Genomic DNA, 16,854 nt, shown 5'->3' on the forward strand with positions numbered 1-16,854 from the left:
TAGTGTGGTAGGTGTTCTCCGAGGATATGCATGGCAAGGTACCGTAAATATGGGTATGTCCGACTTCTTTTCACATACCAAACTGACCTGCCTAGGTCCACGGGTATGGATGGCTATAGCTTGAGTTAAGCCAAGTGGACTGTTTACGAATATCTAGCGCCATCAAAGTCAACCTTAGGTTTATGTAGTTCAAAGTCTGTCCTGCATTCTGATACTCAATGAGCTATTATCACTCTCAACATACAATGGAGATCAGTTGTTCAGTCCTCTGGAACATAAGGCGTCTTATACGGCCTCTCAGCCTGAGGTGTGATACGCGCGAGATGGCGACGTTCGCCAGTCGCCCAGTCGACAATCGCAGAATGTGCGGTGACGCGGTTCTATACATCATCAGCATCAGTTTTACCGAACAAAGCATTGGACACTTACGTCCCAAACCACAACCGTCCCAGGCGCCCACTTTACCCTCGCCTGGTAGTCAATGCCACGGCCAACATGGTTCAGCAGGAACTGAAGCAGCGCATCACTCTCTTCTTTTTTGAGGCCGACAATACTCCGGGTAACTGTAGTCATCCATTAGCTGACTTTTAGTAATCAGGGTACGAAGAAGACGTACAGCCCCCATTAACAAAAAGCGCCTTCTCCCCCGTAACGGGATGCGTCCGCACAAGCGGATGCTCATGCTTCACAGGCTCCCTGCGCACCACCCCTCCACGAGAGCGACTAAACTCCGCCTGCTCAAACCCGCTATGCACAGCCTTGAGCCCGTGGAGTCTCTCCTTGATCGCCGGCGACAGACGATTGTACGCCTCAACCTGGTTCACGAACGCCGTGTCGCCCCCTACCTCGGGGGTATCGAGGATATAGAGGAAGGTCGTACCGGGCGGCTGAGCCTCATACGTGACATCGCTGTGCCATGCAACGGTACTATTTCTATCTGCGAAGAACGCATCCAGTTCACCCTTGCTGCTGTATCGGTGGACCAGATGGATCTCGGGGTATCCCTGCGGCTGTCCCGAGGTCGGGTGGATATGGTGGCGTCCAAAGTGCGAGCCGAATTTGAGGGCGTCGGCGATGGGAAGGTCAGCTAGATCTTGATCGCGGAATGCAACAACTTTGCGTTGGGCGACGAGAAGCGCGAGCTGGTCTTTTCCGGCCGAGGAGAGGGAGGACAGTTGCACGCCGGTGATTTCTGATCCGATTGAGGGAGTGAGTTTCTGAATTTTTGTGCCTGCCTTCAACAGGTCGGGGAAGGAGGGGTCTGCGCGGAGACCGGGGTCGGTGTGTTCGAAGGGTTGCAGGGGTGGGTATTTCTCCGAGTGGTCCCAGACGGGGAGATAGTGGGGGTACTGCAGAGAGATTAGGGTTAGTTCAGGGTGAATGGATGGTAGGAATGGGAGGAGCGTATGGTACGCTGGCAGTGGTCGTTCCACCCTCTTCGTCGATAATGCGGCGGATCTTGGGCTTCTCGGTGGTGGCTTCAGTTGTAGGAGCTGCCTTGACAGGCACGACAATGTCGGCCTTTGGCTCTTTTGCTTCAGCGATGGAAGGTGCCATTGCGATGAGTTCTTTCCTATAAAATTAGTGAGACCACTCTCGAGCTGGAGGCAGGGTAAAGCAGTATATATGCAATCTCCCCGCAGCCCCTCCTTGCATCATCTATGAGCTCGATCGCGTATAGATGTAACAACATCTTCGGCGATAAGGATGTATACAGTGACAACATCGGACTTCGGCGATTACTTGTAATCCTACTGCCATGGTATTGGCCAAGGCCAGGGTCTGACACCATATACCCCGACAATTGCTGATCATGATGGCCATGTGGTTCGTATTGCGTGCTATATACTCAGCATTATGGCATCATCCAGATCAGCGACATGGATCATATGATCTTGTCCTTTGTCTGAACTCACTCTGATAATTTTACTTCCACAACAAAGATACATTCGTGAAGGGTTTTCGTACAGCCTACGGGCAGCCGGTTCACAGCTCAGCCCTCTGGGATGCCTACTCCAAGCGTCAAGGATCCAGGCGATATGGGGACAGCTACAGTCACTGATTGAACCATACTAGGTAGGTAACCCATTATCCTACGAGTATAACATAAGAGATTCTAAATAATACTCACTACAGTGGCCAAAGTCAAGAGAAGTTGCAAGGTTTCATTTTGCTAAGGGCAATACGACAATAAAGCCAAGACAAAACCAATGTCAGAATATCAAACATCTATAAAGATGGATTCCAGCCATCAAGAACCGAAAGCAATAGCCCTAAGACACCAAGGTTTAGCCAGTACGTTCTCTTGATCTAACGACGACGAGGCCGACAATTCCCCACATCCGTCGCAAAGATCTTATCGCAGTTATCGGAGCAGCAGTGACGGTCAATCAGACAGTAGTTGCCATCCTTCTGGCACTTGGCTGTGTTCACGGTGTCGCCGCCCGCCATGCAAATGCCTTCGGTTGCATCGGCAGAGGCGAACTGGCAGAGAGCGCCGGTGGTGGCGTCTTCCGTGCACTGGGCGCTGTCTGCGCAGCTTGCGGCTGCATCAGTGATGGTGAAGTCGACCTGGGTTGGGGCGGTAGTGATGAGAGAGAAGAGGGGGGTGGTGGGGAGGATGAGCTTGGAGAAGAGATGCATTGTTGTGGTTTGTTTGATACTGATAGAAGTAGGTAAGAGATATGGATTGAGTGAGGATAGACAGTTTTGGGCTGTGTAAATGAGCAAAATGTGTGGATGGAGGAGTTGTAGATGGAAGAAGAATCTCAAGAGCAGGAAAGCGCGAAGGAGGTTTATGTATCTACAAGGAAAGCGCGGAGTAGGTCGCCGGAAGTTACAAGTGAGTCAAAGGATGACTCCATTCCCGGGCTGCAATTCCAGATGGCAAGAACGAGGACAGTTTTCTCCATGCACCTGCCCACATGAATGCGTGGAACGCGGCCGGAGATCAAGTCCGTCATGTATGACTCTTCGTGGTTCCAAGGTTGATGCTCAGTCTAGGTAGTCAATGGGTAACTCATCAGTTTCAAAGTGGACAACCATATATAGCGTAGAAGCAGTGCACATCTTGGTGAACATTGAAATTGTATGCAGTTGCCCTCCCATAGGCAGAGCCCGATTAAGCGTCGAGTAGTTACATTTAGGGTTATCGGTGATGGGGTTCATTTTAAGGCAAACAACCCCCCAGTAGCATTTTCCCAGTAAGCCAACATATAGGTTAGATCCACAGCACGTTCATGTCCGAGAATGATGACAACTAAACCCAATACTGGAAAAGCCCACCATCCCCCTTCCCAACAACAGGGTCCATTTCCGGCTTAGACACACTCCAGCACTCCTCAAACCGCCCAACATGATCCCCGCCAGCGCCCCAAGTCCAATCCAGGCCCCTCGGATAAGCCCCCATCATAACAAACCCATGCAGCTTCTCCTCTGTTTCCACACTCAACACCTTCCCCCTCTCATCCTGTTCCTCCTCAAGATCCATAGTATGCGCCGTCTCCCCCGTCAGAGCCACCGCATCAGGCTGACCACTGTCCCTATCAAAACTCTTATGCGCGACTCCAGCCGGAACAAGAAACACGTCTCCAACTTCAACCTCAATCTCCAATCCACCTTTCTCATACGCAGAACCATACGTATGCTCCTCCCAGTCCTTTGGATCCCCTAAATCCGCCACACCCCAGCGGACAACACCCGGCCCCGAAACAACAACCATGACCTCGTGCGTGCTCGGGTGGTAGTGCGACGTCTGCTGTCGCCCGTAGCGGGTCACCCATTTGATGTCCCAGCCGTTGGAGGTAAAGGTGTCGTAGGCGTGAGCGAGATCAATCTTGCCGTTTTTTCCGATGAAGCAGTTCTTGTACAGGAGGAGGGGTTTCGGGTTGTTGGGGACTAGGAGCGTTGGTGGGATGGCGTAGATTTTTATTTCTGGGATCGATGTCATTTTAGAGCCTATGGTCTTGGTCTGACGTTTAAAAACCAAGGATGGTTGAGACCGTCCAGGAGAGAAGATGAAGTAATTGCTCCAGGTCTGTATATAACCCGGTAGTTCCAAGTTATCTCTATCTCGGCTCTCCAACTTGGAAGTGACGTGTGCGGGGTGCTGCAGCCTTTATCAACGGCACCGCGATCCGAATCCCGGGTACGCATCCCGGAGTACTCTCCCATCAATTAGAGCTCCAGGTCCGAGGCTTTACCCTCTAGAATCAAATGCCTGGTGCGACTATCGGCGAGTAACCAATGTAAGAAAGTGGTGCAACAAATGGGTAGAAGACTCGGTTGATCTGGTACTTAGGCACCGAGAACCCTTAGACCAACCTTGTACTTGACTTGCAGGTGCACTTAGATTATCCCAATCTCGCTCTAAGAACGTCTCTATAATTAACTTTTGAAATGGCTATGCCGCAAAACGTTATGTTGTAGGTAGGTATGACCACTAGATAGGGTAGGGCTTCCGGCAACCGAGCCCTAAGTCATTAGAATAACGATGGATGACTACATAGATAGATACAATAGACTAGATTGCCAGCTCATGTCTAAAACAATCGCGACTGCTCTAGCTAGGTTCCTACCTACAACCCAACAGCGAGCTCCCCCTTCCCACCCTCAACCCAGCTCCCCTCATTCCCAGTCCCAGGAAGCTCAACCCACCCCCTCGTTCCTTCAGGAACCTCCCACCAAACCCTAATTTTGTTCCCTTTGACTGTATACCCAGCATGGAACTTCCCCAACCCCGTCGTAAACCCCGCCTCCGCGCTCTCCAACCCTTCCACGCCTAAACCCAGCGGCTTAAAACTCCACTCACTCCCCCTCGGCTTAGTTACCCTCAAACCCACCGCATACTCCGTGAGCGTCGAGGTAGGCCCACTACTCCACCCATGCGCATGCGACACATACCGCGGGTCATTCCGGTACCCTCTATCGCCGCGGTATCCCCACGTTCCATCAACGAGATACCCCTCGGGGACTGTTGATTCGGTTCCATTAGGGTGGGAGAGGTACCAACCCCATAGATCTGTTATTAGCTGGACAGCGCGAGAGGGGTGCCCGCTTGCAAAGTGGCCTTCTAGTTCGATGGACGAGATGAAGGGGGAGATGTTGTTTGGGAGTTCGGGGACGGAAGGGCCGATGGGTGTCCAGTTTGTTGTTAGGTAGGTTGAGACTCGGGATCCTTCGTTAGTGGTGTTGCCGAATATAGAGAATGCCAAAGCCATGCTGTTCGCGTCTTGTGGGTATAAATCTGAGTCCGGGCTATCCTTGAAAGCGCCTGTGGTGACATCGTAGAGGTTTGTGATGATGGCGAGCCGGAGGGTCTCAGCTTGAGCTGTGTAGTTTGCTGCATCTGTGTCTGCGTAGGGAGCTAAGAAGGCCGCTGTTACGAGGGAGCGGTAGAGACTGTTTCCTCTGTTAGCATACCATACCATCCAACCTTGTAGGGGGGTAGATGTACAGCATATTCGCCGACGCAACAAAGGTATCATAATTCCAGCGCCCCCAGTCCGCAGTCTGCGTAGCATTCATAATCCCCTCAGGCGTAATCTTACCCAGACTATATTCCAGCGCCTTGACGTATCTCGGCCAGATGTCAGACAGGAAGTCGTAGTCCTCCGTGAAGAGGAAGTAATTGTATGTCCCGATAATGGTCCAGAGGTGGTACGCTGCAAGCCCGCATTAGCATTGCGTCCCATCCCAACCCATATTATTGTATGAAGAAGTGAGAGGGGCATACTATCACTATCAGCCCTCAAATAAGGCGGCCCCGCCTTCGGCAACAATCCACTAGGCGTCTGATTCTCCCAAATCGCAAGAAGCGCATTCCTCGTGCTCTCCGTATCCCCCGTACTCACACTCGCGCTCGGCACCGCAAAGCCCATATCGCCGATCCACACCCAGCGGTCTCGCTTTGCGCCGTCGAGGAGAACGCTCTCCCCCGGTCCACAGACGGCATTGTTATTCCAGCCTGTGGCTGAACTCACAGAGACGCGGCATGTCGTGCGCGGAACGGAATTGGTTTGCAGGGTGTATGCGCCTGCATACCAGATTTTGTTCAGGAGGTCGTTTGAGGAGTGGAAGTAGCCCTGATATGCGCGGAGGTTGGGCCAGGTTGGTTGGAAGGCTAGTTCGAGGGAGATATTCTTGATGCTTAGGGTTGCGTTTGCGCTTGTATTGGATGAGGTGAGGAAGAGGGTTAGGTAGCGAAATCCCCCGCGGAGTTTGGCGTCGGGCATGGTGTAGCTGTCCTCTTTTGCAGTGAGGAGGGTTGTCAGGGCGCCGTCTGCGCCGGTCCCGCCATTGGAGTTGTCGGAGGTTCGGCCGATGTAGTCTTTTGCTTCGGTGAATGCGAGGCCTAGGGTTGTGTTTGGGGATGAGAGGTCGTAGTCGATTGTGACTATTCCGCCGACTTCGAGGCCGAAGTCGAAGACTAGGCCTGTTACGGCGGTGGTGAGGGTGGGTAAACAGTCTGAAGTGTAGTCGGAGATATATTCCCCAGCTGGGAGGAAGAGGATGGACTTTGGCCGGATGAATCTCGACTCCGGTGCGTAATTGTATGAGTCCCAGGGGCCAGGGAAAGAGGGCCCAGTAGGTCCGGTACAGGAAGAGTTTCGCCAGCATTGGCCTGCTGCCTCAGCGGCCAGAGCCAGGAAGTAAACAAGCATTATGCCCGTGTCAGTGTTGTTGAATAGGCGTATCCGTGGTGATCACTTCATAATGTAGAGGGGGGTGACTAAATATGTAATTACTCCAACTGCACCATTCAGCCATGCATACCCACCTGCAAGGTTCCAATTCCTGGCTTCTAATTGTCCGGCTTGTCTGCATCCGTTAGGGATCGGCTTTTCTGGCAAATCTTGGAGTACCGCATGTCTCGGTCGCCTTTGCCCCGAGATGCCCTAGCTACCATAATCTCGGCTACTCCGCAATAACCCCGGATGGCAATAATGCGGGGTTTCAGGTATATTTTGTATCGAGGTACCATAAACAAAGTACCCTGCTGAGCTAAATAAACCCTGGAGCTTGCTAGCGCTTGGGGGGCGAAAAATGGTGTACGTCTTTTGGTAGCGGGCGCAATGGAAATTCAATTCAGCTTGCAAAGCCTTTCCATTCTGTTTATCAATTAATACATGAATATTGCCACCGCCACTTTTAAACAGTGCACCTAGATCCGGCCCAGGTCAGTAACATGTGACCGACTACCATACCAAATCTGATCTAAAGCTGCCTGTCTGACGAATAGTCCGAGAAATTAGGGCAGTGGCTTGCATCTACAGTCTCATAGCCCTAGCGCCTAACCCTACCTACTCATCGACGGGCAATGAAGGCATCTAGGCTGCTCATATTACATGCAACAGAATCACTGGAGATACTAGAGATCTTCTGTAGGAGGGGCAAATAAATGGTGCATATGTACGACCATACCAACCAATGGACGCACCCGTGTAACCACAGGCGCCACGTTTAAAGCGATGCAAGACAACTGTCCCTCTGATGACGCCCCCGATTAGAGTCCGAACGTTGGCACCTCTTCTCGCCTATATAACAACTAGCAAGCCTGAGATCCATTGCTCAGCCTCGCTTGTCGTGGAAATCTTACTTCTTCCCCGTTTGGAGTCCTATTATAGGTATATAGCGCGAGGCTTGCCGGTGGTCTGACTCTTTTTCTCGTCGTTAAGAATACGATAGCCGCATTCATTATCACAGAAAACCTCACTAAAGCCCCGTACAAAATTGCAAGCAAGATGACCAACAAACTCCTCTCCACCGACTACACGATCGCCTGGATCAGCGCTCTGCCTCTCGAAATGGCCGCCGCAAAGGCTCTGCTCGACGAAACACACGAGCCCCTCCCGCAACCTCGCACCGATCAGAATTCCTACACGTTGGGAAAGATAAGCGGTCACAATATCATCCTCGTTTGCCTCCCATCCGGCACCTACGGGACTGTCTCTGCGGCAACGGTCCTCGCGCAATTACTCTCGACGTTCTCGGAGATCCAATTCGGGCTGATGGTTGGCGTTGGTGGCGGCGTTCCTGCAGATGGGAATGGTAGTACCAGGGGGCCTGATATCCGGCTCATGGATGTGGTTGTTGGGATGCCGACGGGTTCATCGGGGGGTGTGATACAGTATGACCATGGCAAGGTGGTAAGGGGGGATTATGGGGGAGTTGGGGACGGGTTTGAGAATACGGGGGCATTCAATCGGCCGCTGCAGGCTCTGCTAAGTGCTGTATCGCAGGTGCGCAGCGATTGGGACGCTGCTTGAACTCCAACACTGGGAGAATGCGATTTTTGTTCCCACCAATTTCCACGACAATTTGCGACAAATGTTATCTCCCCGAAAGCATCAGTGCCTTGGCCGAAGGCTGCAAAACCGCTATGCCTCCGCCCCTCGTGACCCTCAGACAGGTTACACCGGCGGCAGCGTCCAGTCTGAACTGCAGGACGATGACAGGCTTATCCTGGAACCGCACATCCAATCCCTAGTGAGCCGTCATGATTGGAGCTGTTTCGGGCATTCGAGCTTGTGCGTGACATTTCGTTTGAGCCCCGTCTGTGCGCCTTCATGAAGAGCCGCCAAAGGGGCCCTCGGTCGGCCTGCCTGCTCTGCCTCTCAACTCTGATTGGATTCCTTTACAGACGCTCATCCAAAAATTACCCGGCAAGTATCGCGCATTTCGACGGCCCGAGAGACGTCTTCCGGCTGCAGAGATATCAGTACGCAGCTTCAGTCGGCCCTACTGTCGAGCGACTTAGACCTCATCAGGAATCGTACTCACCATGGCGCATTTCAAGGCCTATGGGGATGGGCACAGCTTCAATACTCCTCATGGCAACCAACACAACAACCTTCACACCGGCAATGGCCCCCAGGTATCGAATCCCATTTTCAACAGCAGTGTAATCTTTGGCGAAACCAGTGATTACCAAAGACAAGGTAGAAACAGAGTGCTGCAAAGACTGTACGTGACCGACTATCACGGCCAGATCCATCAGAGTGTTGCTCCATCGCTGGAAGTTCAGGACTGGATTGAGAAGGATGTGACCATTCAGGCTTGGCGCGCCAGTTCGGATCCGTGCATCCTCTGGGTCTTTGCAAGGAATCCGTCTTCCTTTGCCAAATACCTCGCAACTACCGTTCTCAGAGCACCTCCGGCGAGATACTTCTTCTTTGACAATCTCCTCGAGGGCTGAAAGACCATCACGAATGCGCTGAGTTGCATTCTTCACCAGCTGTTCGATCAAAACCAAGACCTCATTAACGACTATGTCCTGCATCGACTCGAAGCCACACCCGACAAGACCACCGCCCCGTTCAGTCACCTTTGGGACGTTCTAGTCGGTATATCCGGCGATGGTAATGCTGGGGAAACCATTTGTCTTCTGGACTCGATCGACGCATGTGAACAGCCGGGATTGAGTCAATTTATGGAGGCCCTCAACCGTGCCCAAACCGATGGGACTGGCCCCAAGCTGAAGTTCCTGGTTACTGCTCGACCAGGTAGTCACATCCATCAAAAGGTTCAGCGTAATGCATCATCCATACAGCGTGTTATCCGTCTCTCCGACGCGATTGACCAAGCTCTCCATGAGATCATCACGCCAATAACCGTCGAGCCGGGAACAGCTGAAGCTGCGCATGAGTTAGGTCTCCAACTGTCGAGGCAGAGACGCTTCGCAGATGCCGAAAAAATGCTCCGCAAAGCGTGCGCCATGCGCGAGAGGAAACCAGGGCGCTGTCATGATGACACACTCCACTCTATGTATCACCTTGCCAGGTCGCTAAAGTCCCAAGGAATGCATCGGGATGCAGAACTGGTGTACAGGGACGCCTACAACCGCTCAAGGCAGCATGGGGATCTTGCACCGGCTACGCTCATCAGGTTACGTGCCCTTGGGATGTGTATTGGTAACCAAGGGAGATACGAGGATGAAGAGAAGATTTTGCGGCAGGCCCATGAAGGTATGAAACGGGCAGTTGGACCGTGGTCACATATAACCCTCTCTCCACTCTATATAACGTTGGCCAGACTCTATTTGATCAGCACAAGGTTGAGGAGGCAGAGAAAATCTTCCGCGATGTCCACCAATGGAACCAACGAACTCCTCGTAATCCGAATATCCTCACTGTTCGCTGTCTACATATGCTGGGCCGAGCCTGTTCAGCGCTAGAAAAAGTACATTGAAGCTGAACAGAGATTTCATCAGGCAAATACACAAAACCAACTACTGCCAGAGCAGACAAGTGGTCCAACGCCAACCGGACCAGAACGCGAAGCCGTGGAAAACACCGAAGGGTTCTTTCAGCGTATAGATGGCAAGGATAGAGTGATTATTGACAATGATTACTATCTCAGCCAAGTCTGGATCGCACAGGGAAAACACAGCCGGGCAGAGCGTTTGCTGAGAGAATGCTTCGAGATGCAAAAGCAGATACTTGCTCCTAATTCGGGTTTGCTGCTCCGTACCATGAGATCCCTGGCATGGGCTCTTTTTCACCAAGGCAAATTCGCAGACGCGGAGCCATTATTTCAGGAATCTTACAATGGGTTCTTGAAGATGTTAGGGCCCAAGGATGATAACACAAAGGATGCGAAGAAGGGGCTTAAACGCTCGAGGAGTGAGCAGATGAATTGGCCGAATCGCCTGATAAGCGGTTTTGGGCTGCGGCCGTCGGCTTCTAGTTCGCCGGGCGAGAGTTGACAGTGCAGCCGCCTGGTTATGCCGGGTAAGTCTCGTCCGATTTGATGGAAGTACTAGCGCTGCTAGCACTACCCTACTGTCTCAAGGTTGGTTTGGCATTCGCTTCGAAGGTTGATATGACCCGAGTCTGTCGGGTAAAGAGCATCGGTGCAAGCTGATGGGGTGTTTCTGCATTTTGTTAGTACATGGTGGGAGATTTATATCTTTTCGGAAGGAGATTTGTTCTAGCGGGTGTTTTTGAGTGGTCTTTTTGCTAAGGTTGCTTGATGTGCTTTCCATCTTGATGTCCAATTGGTACCCGCCTGCTTACCCACCTACACCCTCTGGCCTGCGCTACTATAAGGCCAGTACATATACAGCACTTACCAGTTGTTAGGACAACCCCGAATCGTACATGGTCTATTGCTTGGTAGCTAGATATCTTCAAGTTTCGTTCTTTGCTTCCCAAGAAGGAAGTATGGAGAAGCCTGTGCTTATGCCTACTGTGTAGGGAAACCCGTAGGTACCTAGGTACGATCATTCCCGAGGTTTGGTTCGACAGCACATCAAACATCTACGCATTCTCCGATCAGCTACCCCTCACCCAGATCAAACCAATTCAGCACTCCCCCGTCGAACTTCCCCCCTCACAAACCGCCCCGGTACACTCAAACCCCCTGGGCTTCTCAACATGCCCACAAAGATACTCCTCGGCCTTGGTCCCATTGCCAAACTCAAGATCAATGTTAAACATGCCGAGATTCGTGCACGGCGCAACAGCACTACACTGGAAGCTCGTGACGCGCTCGGACTCCGTCGTCCCGTGCAGATTCGCAACTGTTATGTCTTTGATTTGGAACTGGGAGTTCGTGCAGTTCCCGTCGCCGGGGGCGCCGATGAAGCGTGTGCATTGGGAGATTGCGACGGCGGAGCCGCGCATGTTTGTTGCCGTTAGGTCTTTGAAGAGCATGTCCGATGCGTCTAGAAACTCAAATCAGGGATTGAGTGCTGGTAATAGGTTAGGGAGGGCTTACAGCCGAGGCCGCCGCCGCCGCCGTTGGGCGGGTAGCCGTTTTGGTCGTCGGTCCAGGTTTTGAAGTAGACCTGTGGGCTTGTTAGAGGTGTTCATACTTAGATAAAGATAGGTCACGTACAGCGTGGAGCGTATTATGGTAGAAAATATTCTCGACCCTGATCCGTTCAACTGTCTCGAACTGGTCGTTTAGCTGGCCAATGCTGCCGATTGCCACGCCAAGGCCGTTGTAGAAGTGCGAGTTTGTCAGTGAAATGTCGGTACTGTTTGCCTTGAACGAGATGCTGTCGTCGCCGTTGTACACGGTTAGGTTGTTGAAGCTGATATGTGACGAGCGGATTGTGTCCGCGCCGTCGGTGTTGGCTAGAGTAACGGTTAGCATCCCCTGTCCGGAAGTTTGGGGCATACGTACAGCTATCAACTCGATTTCCGGTGTTGTTCACCAGGATGCTATCGAAGTCGACGTGGTCGGAGTAAATGATTGCAAGCGTCCTACATTATCAGTCCATTTCTCGATCCCGAAACTCGGTGGAGGCACATACCACATCTGACTCCGTAGGAAGTTAATCCCTTTTACAACCGAGTTCGTCAACCCGCTCAGCGTCAACGCAACCGGCCGTCCGGGGTAATTGGACGTGTTCTCCTGCTCCTGAATCCACTCATACCAGTAGTCGCCGTTGCCATCGAGCGTGCCAACGCCATGTCCGTTGATGCGGACATTGTCTCCTCCCAGAATCCACGCGGTCGACTGGTTCTGGTACCCGACTTCGAGCGAGTTGTTGAGCCAGTAGTGGATGTCGGTGCTCCACTGCATAGTAGAAACAAAAGTTTCGGTCAGCTAGGTATCTTGTAACGGGAACGGCCCAACGCACCAGCAGGTTCCCCCGCAGGTCAATGTCGACGTCCTGCAGCCAGGAAATGTTCATGACAGAGTTAACGTAGTAGGTAGTTGGCTTAAAGACGACTTTGCCGCCACGGCCGCAGCGCTTGAAGGCTGAGATGATAGCAGGGGCATCATCGGTTTCGTTGGTTCCCGAGGCTGGGACAACGCAGGTTTTGGGAGGGAGCTTGCCTGCAGAGGCGCAGGTTAGGGCAGTGAGAACGGCGAGTATCCGGGAGATGTGCATTGTGATCAGTGCTGTTTCCAGTATTCTTTGCCATAGAAAGAGTGAGAAGATGGCATCATATAACTAGCCGTGGATATGCAACTGAGCGGCTGAATTGCTGTGGCTTCAGGGTCCAGAGCCACTGTTCCTCCACTTTCAAGAGTCTGGCCATTATTATCGCACGAATGGGATAATTGGTCAGTGTCAAGCCCTCTTGGAACGTTGAGTATGGCAAGACTAACAAAGCCGTTTCAGTGTTTGCGGGGAAACGCGGGGTTGCGATGCAGAGAAATTCCACCGAGCCTCGGAGGAATGGACAGCGAGGGTACCTTCTCGTGTATCAAGACCGGGTATAAGTAGCACGATCTGCATCATGGCATATTGAAGCTGCATAAAATGGAAAGTCGTTATAGAGAGAGTAAGACTTTCAGGTCGGATATGCTGGGGAAGTGATACGGCGTCCTTCAAAGTTCGCTGATAATCTTATCAGATCAGCTCAGATGTCTAAAAATAAAGATCATCCACACATGATCATTCCTTGCATCAGGTCTAAGCATAGAACTCGATTAATAGATAGAGCCGGCTGGGTTGGGTAGTTTGCTCCGTCAGCTGCTAGTCAACGACCGGGGGTCCGATGTCAACTTTGACCAGGCAGCAGCCCTTACCTAGGCCCTTGCAGCTACAGACTTGAATCTCGGAATTCAGAAATCTGAGAACGCATAACTATATCCGAGGAGTGAGTCAACATGGTGGATCTCGCACAATCGCAAACCCATACCGTATTTATCTCCGAGGCTCGGCCCTATGCTCTTACTTCAAACCCCGATCCAACCAAGCACCCACGAACCCCGGGGCTATCTACCTGATTCAACTGTAGCTGCGACTGATACTCCACTGGTATACTTGGATAGACCAGTCAGTGAGCTTCTTGTGTAGCCTCAACATCATTATGGAAGATGAGCTCGGACTATTCACCTGGATCAACGAGGACGGAGATAACGTCATTTCGTTGTTCGTTGAGCATTGTTGCCGTCGCGTCCGACGGAGCGTGATTGACGCTGGTCCATAGGGCTGACTGACGGATATAAAATAGTCGGTCTGCTCCTTATCCAGGCTCCATCAACAGACTATTACATTAGTCCCTGTCCTGCTCGATATACATACTCACCATCATGTCAGCAAACCAAGCTCAAGCCCGCCCTCAGCGATCCGTAAGCCGCCTCTCTACCTTTCATGGATTTCCACTGACAGCAGCAGCGAGAGAATGGCCGCGAACTCAAACTCCTGCACTGGATCTACAGCCAGCCAAACCTCGACTCCATCCGCGGCAGTCCCCAGAAAGTGCTCGACCTCATTGATGAGTACTCGCAGACCTACCACTTCATGACAGTGGGCCAAGAGAAGGGACCTATCGTCACCGAGCTCATTGAGACCTACAAGCCCAAGAAGATGGTCGAGCTGGGCTGTTACGTCGGGTACTCTGCCATCCTTTTCGGCGACGCGGTCCGCCGCAACGGAGGGAGCCACTACTATAGTCTCGAGCTTAACCCAGAGTATGCGGCCATCGCCAACATGCTTGTGGAACTTGCTGGGCTTCGTGACTTTGTGAGCATCCTCGTCGGGCGGAGTGATGTCCTCCTGAATCAGCTATTTGAGAGTGAAGCGGTGGAGCAGGTTGAGCTGTTGTTCATTGACCACTATAAGCCGGCGTATACGCTGGATCTCAAGCTCTGCGAGCAGCTAGGAAAAATTGTCCCTGGTGTCTCGGTCATTGCGGCAGATAATGTGATCATGCCCGGAAACCCGCCGTATCTAGAGTACGTGAGGAGCTCGGTAGAGAAGAAGCGGGAGGCAGCTGCGAAGGGACCGTCCAAGGCGTATACAACAGAGGGCTTTGCAGAGAGGACAGTGAACGATTTCATGGGGAACGACAGCGTGCCCAAATTCGAGATCCTCGGCAACCCGAACCTGGTGTACGAGAGCGTGCTGAGGCAGCCAGAGGGGTGTCGGGTGAGTCATCCTCTTCCATAAATCTCAATATCGTTGCTAATGAGTATAGGATGCAATCGAGGTGACACGATGTGTTGGGATACAAGAATAGAAAGGGGATCGGGGAAAGCCGATCGGAAACCAGAGGCCGGGCTGAGCTGCCCCGCCAGAGCCAGAGTTGCCGTCGCCAGGACCTTCCTTGGAGTTCCCCCACATTACTTGACGGTGTCATTCTTAGCAATATTTCTTTCTGGGCATATTCAGTTCTTCGTATATAACCTGCTCTTTCCCCGTGTGCATTTCTAGACTTCTTTCTTTTCCCTCAGTATATAGCCCTCATCATCTGTACATTACCCCGCCATGGCCTCCAAAACGTGGAACGTCGGAATCGTGGGCTACGGCTTCAGCGCCAAAACATTCCACATCCCGTTCATCCAGGACGTCCCTCAATTCAAGCTGTACGCTGTTGTCCAGCGCACCCCCACCCCCGAGAATGACGCCGGGAAGGACCACCCGGGCATCAAGTCCTACCGCAGCGCTGAGGAGCTCGTCCAAGATGCGGGGGTGGACGTAGTCGTTATCACCACTGCCCCGGATTCACACTTCTACCTGGCCAAGCTGGCGCTGGAGAGCGGAAAGCACGGTTTGTCTCTGAAATCAACCCTAAACTGTTTCCAGTTTACTAATCGGCAAAGTCATCTGCGAGAAGCCATTCACCCCAACCTACAAAGAAGCCGCCGAGCTCGTCGAGATCGCAAAGAAGCAGAACAAGTTCCTCGCCGTCTACCAAAGTACGCACCGCACCCATACCAAACTTTCCAATGCGGCCACTAACCTTACACTATAGACCGCCGTTGGGACGCCGACTTCGTCACCCTCTCCAAGCTCGTCAAGAACGGCTCGCTCGGCCGTGTCGTCGAGTACGAAACCCACTTTGACCGCCACCGTCCCCAAGAACCTGCCCCTAGCGTCTCGAAGTGGAAGAACAAGGTTGTACCCGGAGGCAGCGCGATTCATGATCTTGGCTCCCATCTGCTCGACCAGGCTGTGTATCTGCTGGGCAAGCCGGACCGGGTCACTGGGTTTGTTGGATCGCAGCGTGAGGTCAACACTTCTGGATATGAGGACTCGTTTACGGTCCTCCTGCATTATAAGAGTGGGGTGTTGGTTACGGCGAAGGCAGGTGTTGTCAGTGCGGAGGAGGAGCAGCTGAGGTTCTGGGTTCGGGGTGACAAGGGTTCTTTCAAGAAGGTTGGTCTCTTTTTCTCCGTCGCTTACCCATGCGATTGTGTTCGATGCTAACAAGTACGATTGTAGTTCCACCTCGACTGCCAAGAAGACCAGCTCAAGGCCGGCATGAGGCCAAGCGACAGCGGATACGGCAGGGAGCCCAGCGAGAGATACGGTATGTTTGGCCCAACCGACGCATTGGAAATCGAACCAAACCTTACTGACATTTTCAAGGCACCCTCACTACCATTAAAGACGGCAAGCCCATCCGCGAAGTCACTCCCACAGTCGAGCCCCCGACCTGGTCAGAGTACTACCGCAAGATGGCCCGGGCTCTGGCCGGCGACGGCGACCTGCCTGCCAGCGGTGAAGAGGCAGCAGAGATTATCCGGTTGATCGAGTTGGTGCAGGAAAGCTCGAAGCAGGGCAAGACGCTGGACTTTTGAATTTGTCAAAGGTCTAGAATTTCAGATGTTGCCCATCACCATGACTAGGGAGCCCGACACCCCTCGTGAGGAGAAGCTGATGCGGAGATGATGGACACGGAGTATACTCGGCCTTGCATCGGTATCCCTGTCGATCTAGCCATACCATATTCCTTCTATTATAGTCCATAGAGATCTAGAGTTCGAGTTCGAGCACACCAATTACAGATATACTCCGGTACTCTACCGTCACCATTCCAACTGTCCCTCCCTTACCACCCCATCAGCAATTAGGCAGAAGGTCAAAAATACAACCCGATGACTTCATCGTAAATTACGTACCGCGATCCTCCGTGCCAGGCACGCTAGTCCGTCCCCGGAATTCCC

The 16,854-nt window shown here is 52.4% G+C and overlaps 8 protein-coding genes across 8 annotated transcripts; 3 read left to right on the forward strand and 5 right to left on the reverse strand.

The window, feature by feature from the left end:
* Window positions 1–260: 260 nt before the first annotated feature.
* Window positions 261–1,737, reverse strand: BDW74DRAFT_187523 (TauD/TfdA dioxygenase family protein; the record flags this gene model as incomplete). The annotated part of the gene is made up of 4 exons (XM_073731505.1): window positions 1,414–1,737; window positions 617–1,349; window positions 430–563; window positions 261–380 (listed from the first exon to the last, which is right to left on the reverse strand). The coding sequence occupies exons 1-4, from the start codon at window positions 1,555–1,557 to the stop codon at window positions 261–263; spliced, it is 1,131 nt and encodes a 376-aa protein (XP_073588088.1). The 5' UTR covers window positions 1,558–1,737.
* Window positions 1,738–1,987: 250 nt separating this feature from the next.
* BDW74DRAFT_146436 (uncharacterized protein) lies at window positions 1,988–2,943 on the reverse strand. Its single transcript, XM_073723345.1, has 2 exons — window positions 2,137–2,943; window positions 1,988–2,076 (listed from the first exon to the last, which is right to left on the reverse strand). Exon 1 carries the CDS (start codon window positions 2,641–2,643, stop codon window positions 2,311–2,313), a length of 333 nt encoding a protein of 110 aa, XP_073588089.1. The 5' UTR covers window positions 2,644–2,943; the 3' UTR covers window positions 1,988–2,076; window positions 2,137–2,310.
* A 316-nt stretch (window positions 2,944–3,259) lies between these two features.
* Window positions 3,260–3,949, reverse strand: BDW74DRAFT_174568 (cupin domain-containing protein; the record flags this gene model as incomplete). The annotated part of the gene is made up of 1 exon (XM_073728066.1): window positions 3,260–3,949. One exon carries the CDS (start codon window positions 3,947–3,949, stop codon window positions 3,260–3,262), a length of 690 nt encoding a protein of 229 aa, XP_073588090.1.
* A 628-nt stretch (window positions 3,950–4,577) lies between these two features.
* On the reverse strand, window positions 4,578–6,662 carry BDW74DRAFT_174569 (putative alpha-L-rhamnosidase B; the record flags this gene model as incomplete). Its single annotated transcript, XM_073728067.1, has 3 exons — window positions 4,578–5,400; window positions 5,456–5,663; window positions 5,735–6,662. The coding sequence occupies 3 exons, from the start codon at window positions 6,660–6,662 to the stop codon at window positions 4,578–4,580; spliced, it is 1,959 nt and encodes a 652-aa protein (XP_073588091.1).
* Window positions 6,663–7,742: 1,080 nt separating this feature from the next.
* BDW74DRAFT_174570 (nucleoside phosphorylase domain-containing protein) lies at window positions 7,743–8,267 on the forward strand (the record flags this gene model as incomplete). Its single annotated transcript, XM_073728068.1, has 1 exon — window positions 7,743–8,267. One exon carries the CDS (start codon window positions 7,743–7,745, stop codon window positions 8,265–8,267), a length of 525 nt encoding a protein of 174 aa, XP_073588092.1.
* A 3,036-nt stretch (window positions 8,268–11,303) lies between these two features.
* BDW74DRAFT_174572 (putative exo-polygalacturonase) lies at window positions 11,304–12,844 on the reverse strand (the record flags this gene model as incomplete). The annotated part of the gene is made up of 6 exons (XM_073728069.1): window positions 11,304–11,665; window positions 11,719–11,788; window positions 11,839–12,080; window positions 12,130–12,209; window positions 12,260–12,525; window positions 12,590–12,844. The coding sequence occupies 6 exons, from the start codon at window positions 12,842–12,844 to the stop codon at window positions 11,304–11,306; spliced, it is 1,275 nt and encodes a 424-aa protein (XP_073588093.1).
* Window positions 12,845–13,606: 762 nt separating this feature from the next.
* On the forward strand, window positions 13,607–14,924 carry BDW74DRAFT_187526 (O-methyltransferase; the record flags this gene model as incomplete). Its single annotated transcript, XM_073731506.1, has 3 exons — window positions 13,607–14,034; window positions 14,081–14,833; window positions 14,883–14,924. The coding sequence occupies exons 1-3, from the start codon at window positions 13,996–13,998 to the stop codon at window positions 14,922–14,924; spliced, it is 834 nt and encodes a 277-aa protein (XP_073588094.1). The 5' UTR covers window positions 13,607–13,995.
* On the forward strand, window positions 14,822–16,702 carry BDW74DRAFT_146445 (putative NAD binding Rossmann fold oxidoreductase). The gene is made up of 5 exons (XM_073723346.1): window positions 14,822–15,455; window positions 15,508–15,603; window positions 15,660–16,063; window positions 16,130–16,217; window positions 16,277–16,702. Exons 1-5 carry the CDS (start codon window positions 15,173–15,175, stop codon window positions 16,486–16,488), a joined length of 1,083 nt encoding a protein of 360 aa, XP_073588095.1. The 5' UTR covers window positions 14,822–15,172; the 3' UTR covers window positions 16,489–16,702.
* Window positions 16,703–16,854: the final 152 nt, after the last annotated feature.

Source organism: Aspergillus multicolor (assembly GCF_047715735.1).
Source record: "Aspergillus multicolor strain CBS 133.54 unplaced genomic scaffold BDW74scaffold_3, whole genome shotgun sequence".
In the NCBI taxonomy this organism is placed as follows: domain Eukaryota; kingdom Fungi; phylum Ascomycota; class Eurotiomycetes; order Eurotiales; family Aspergillaceae; genus Aspergillus; species Aspergillus multicolor.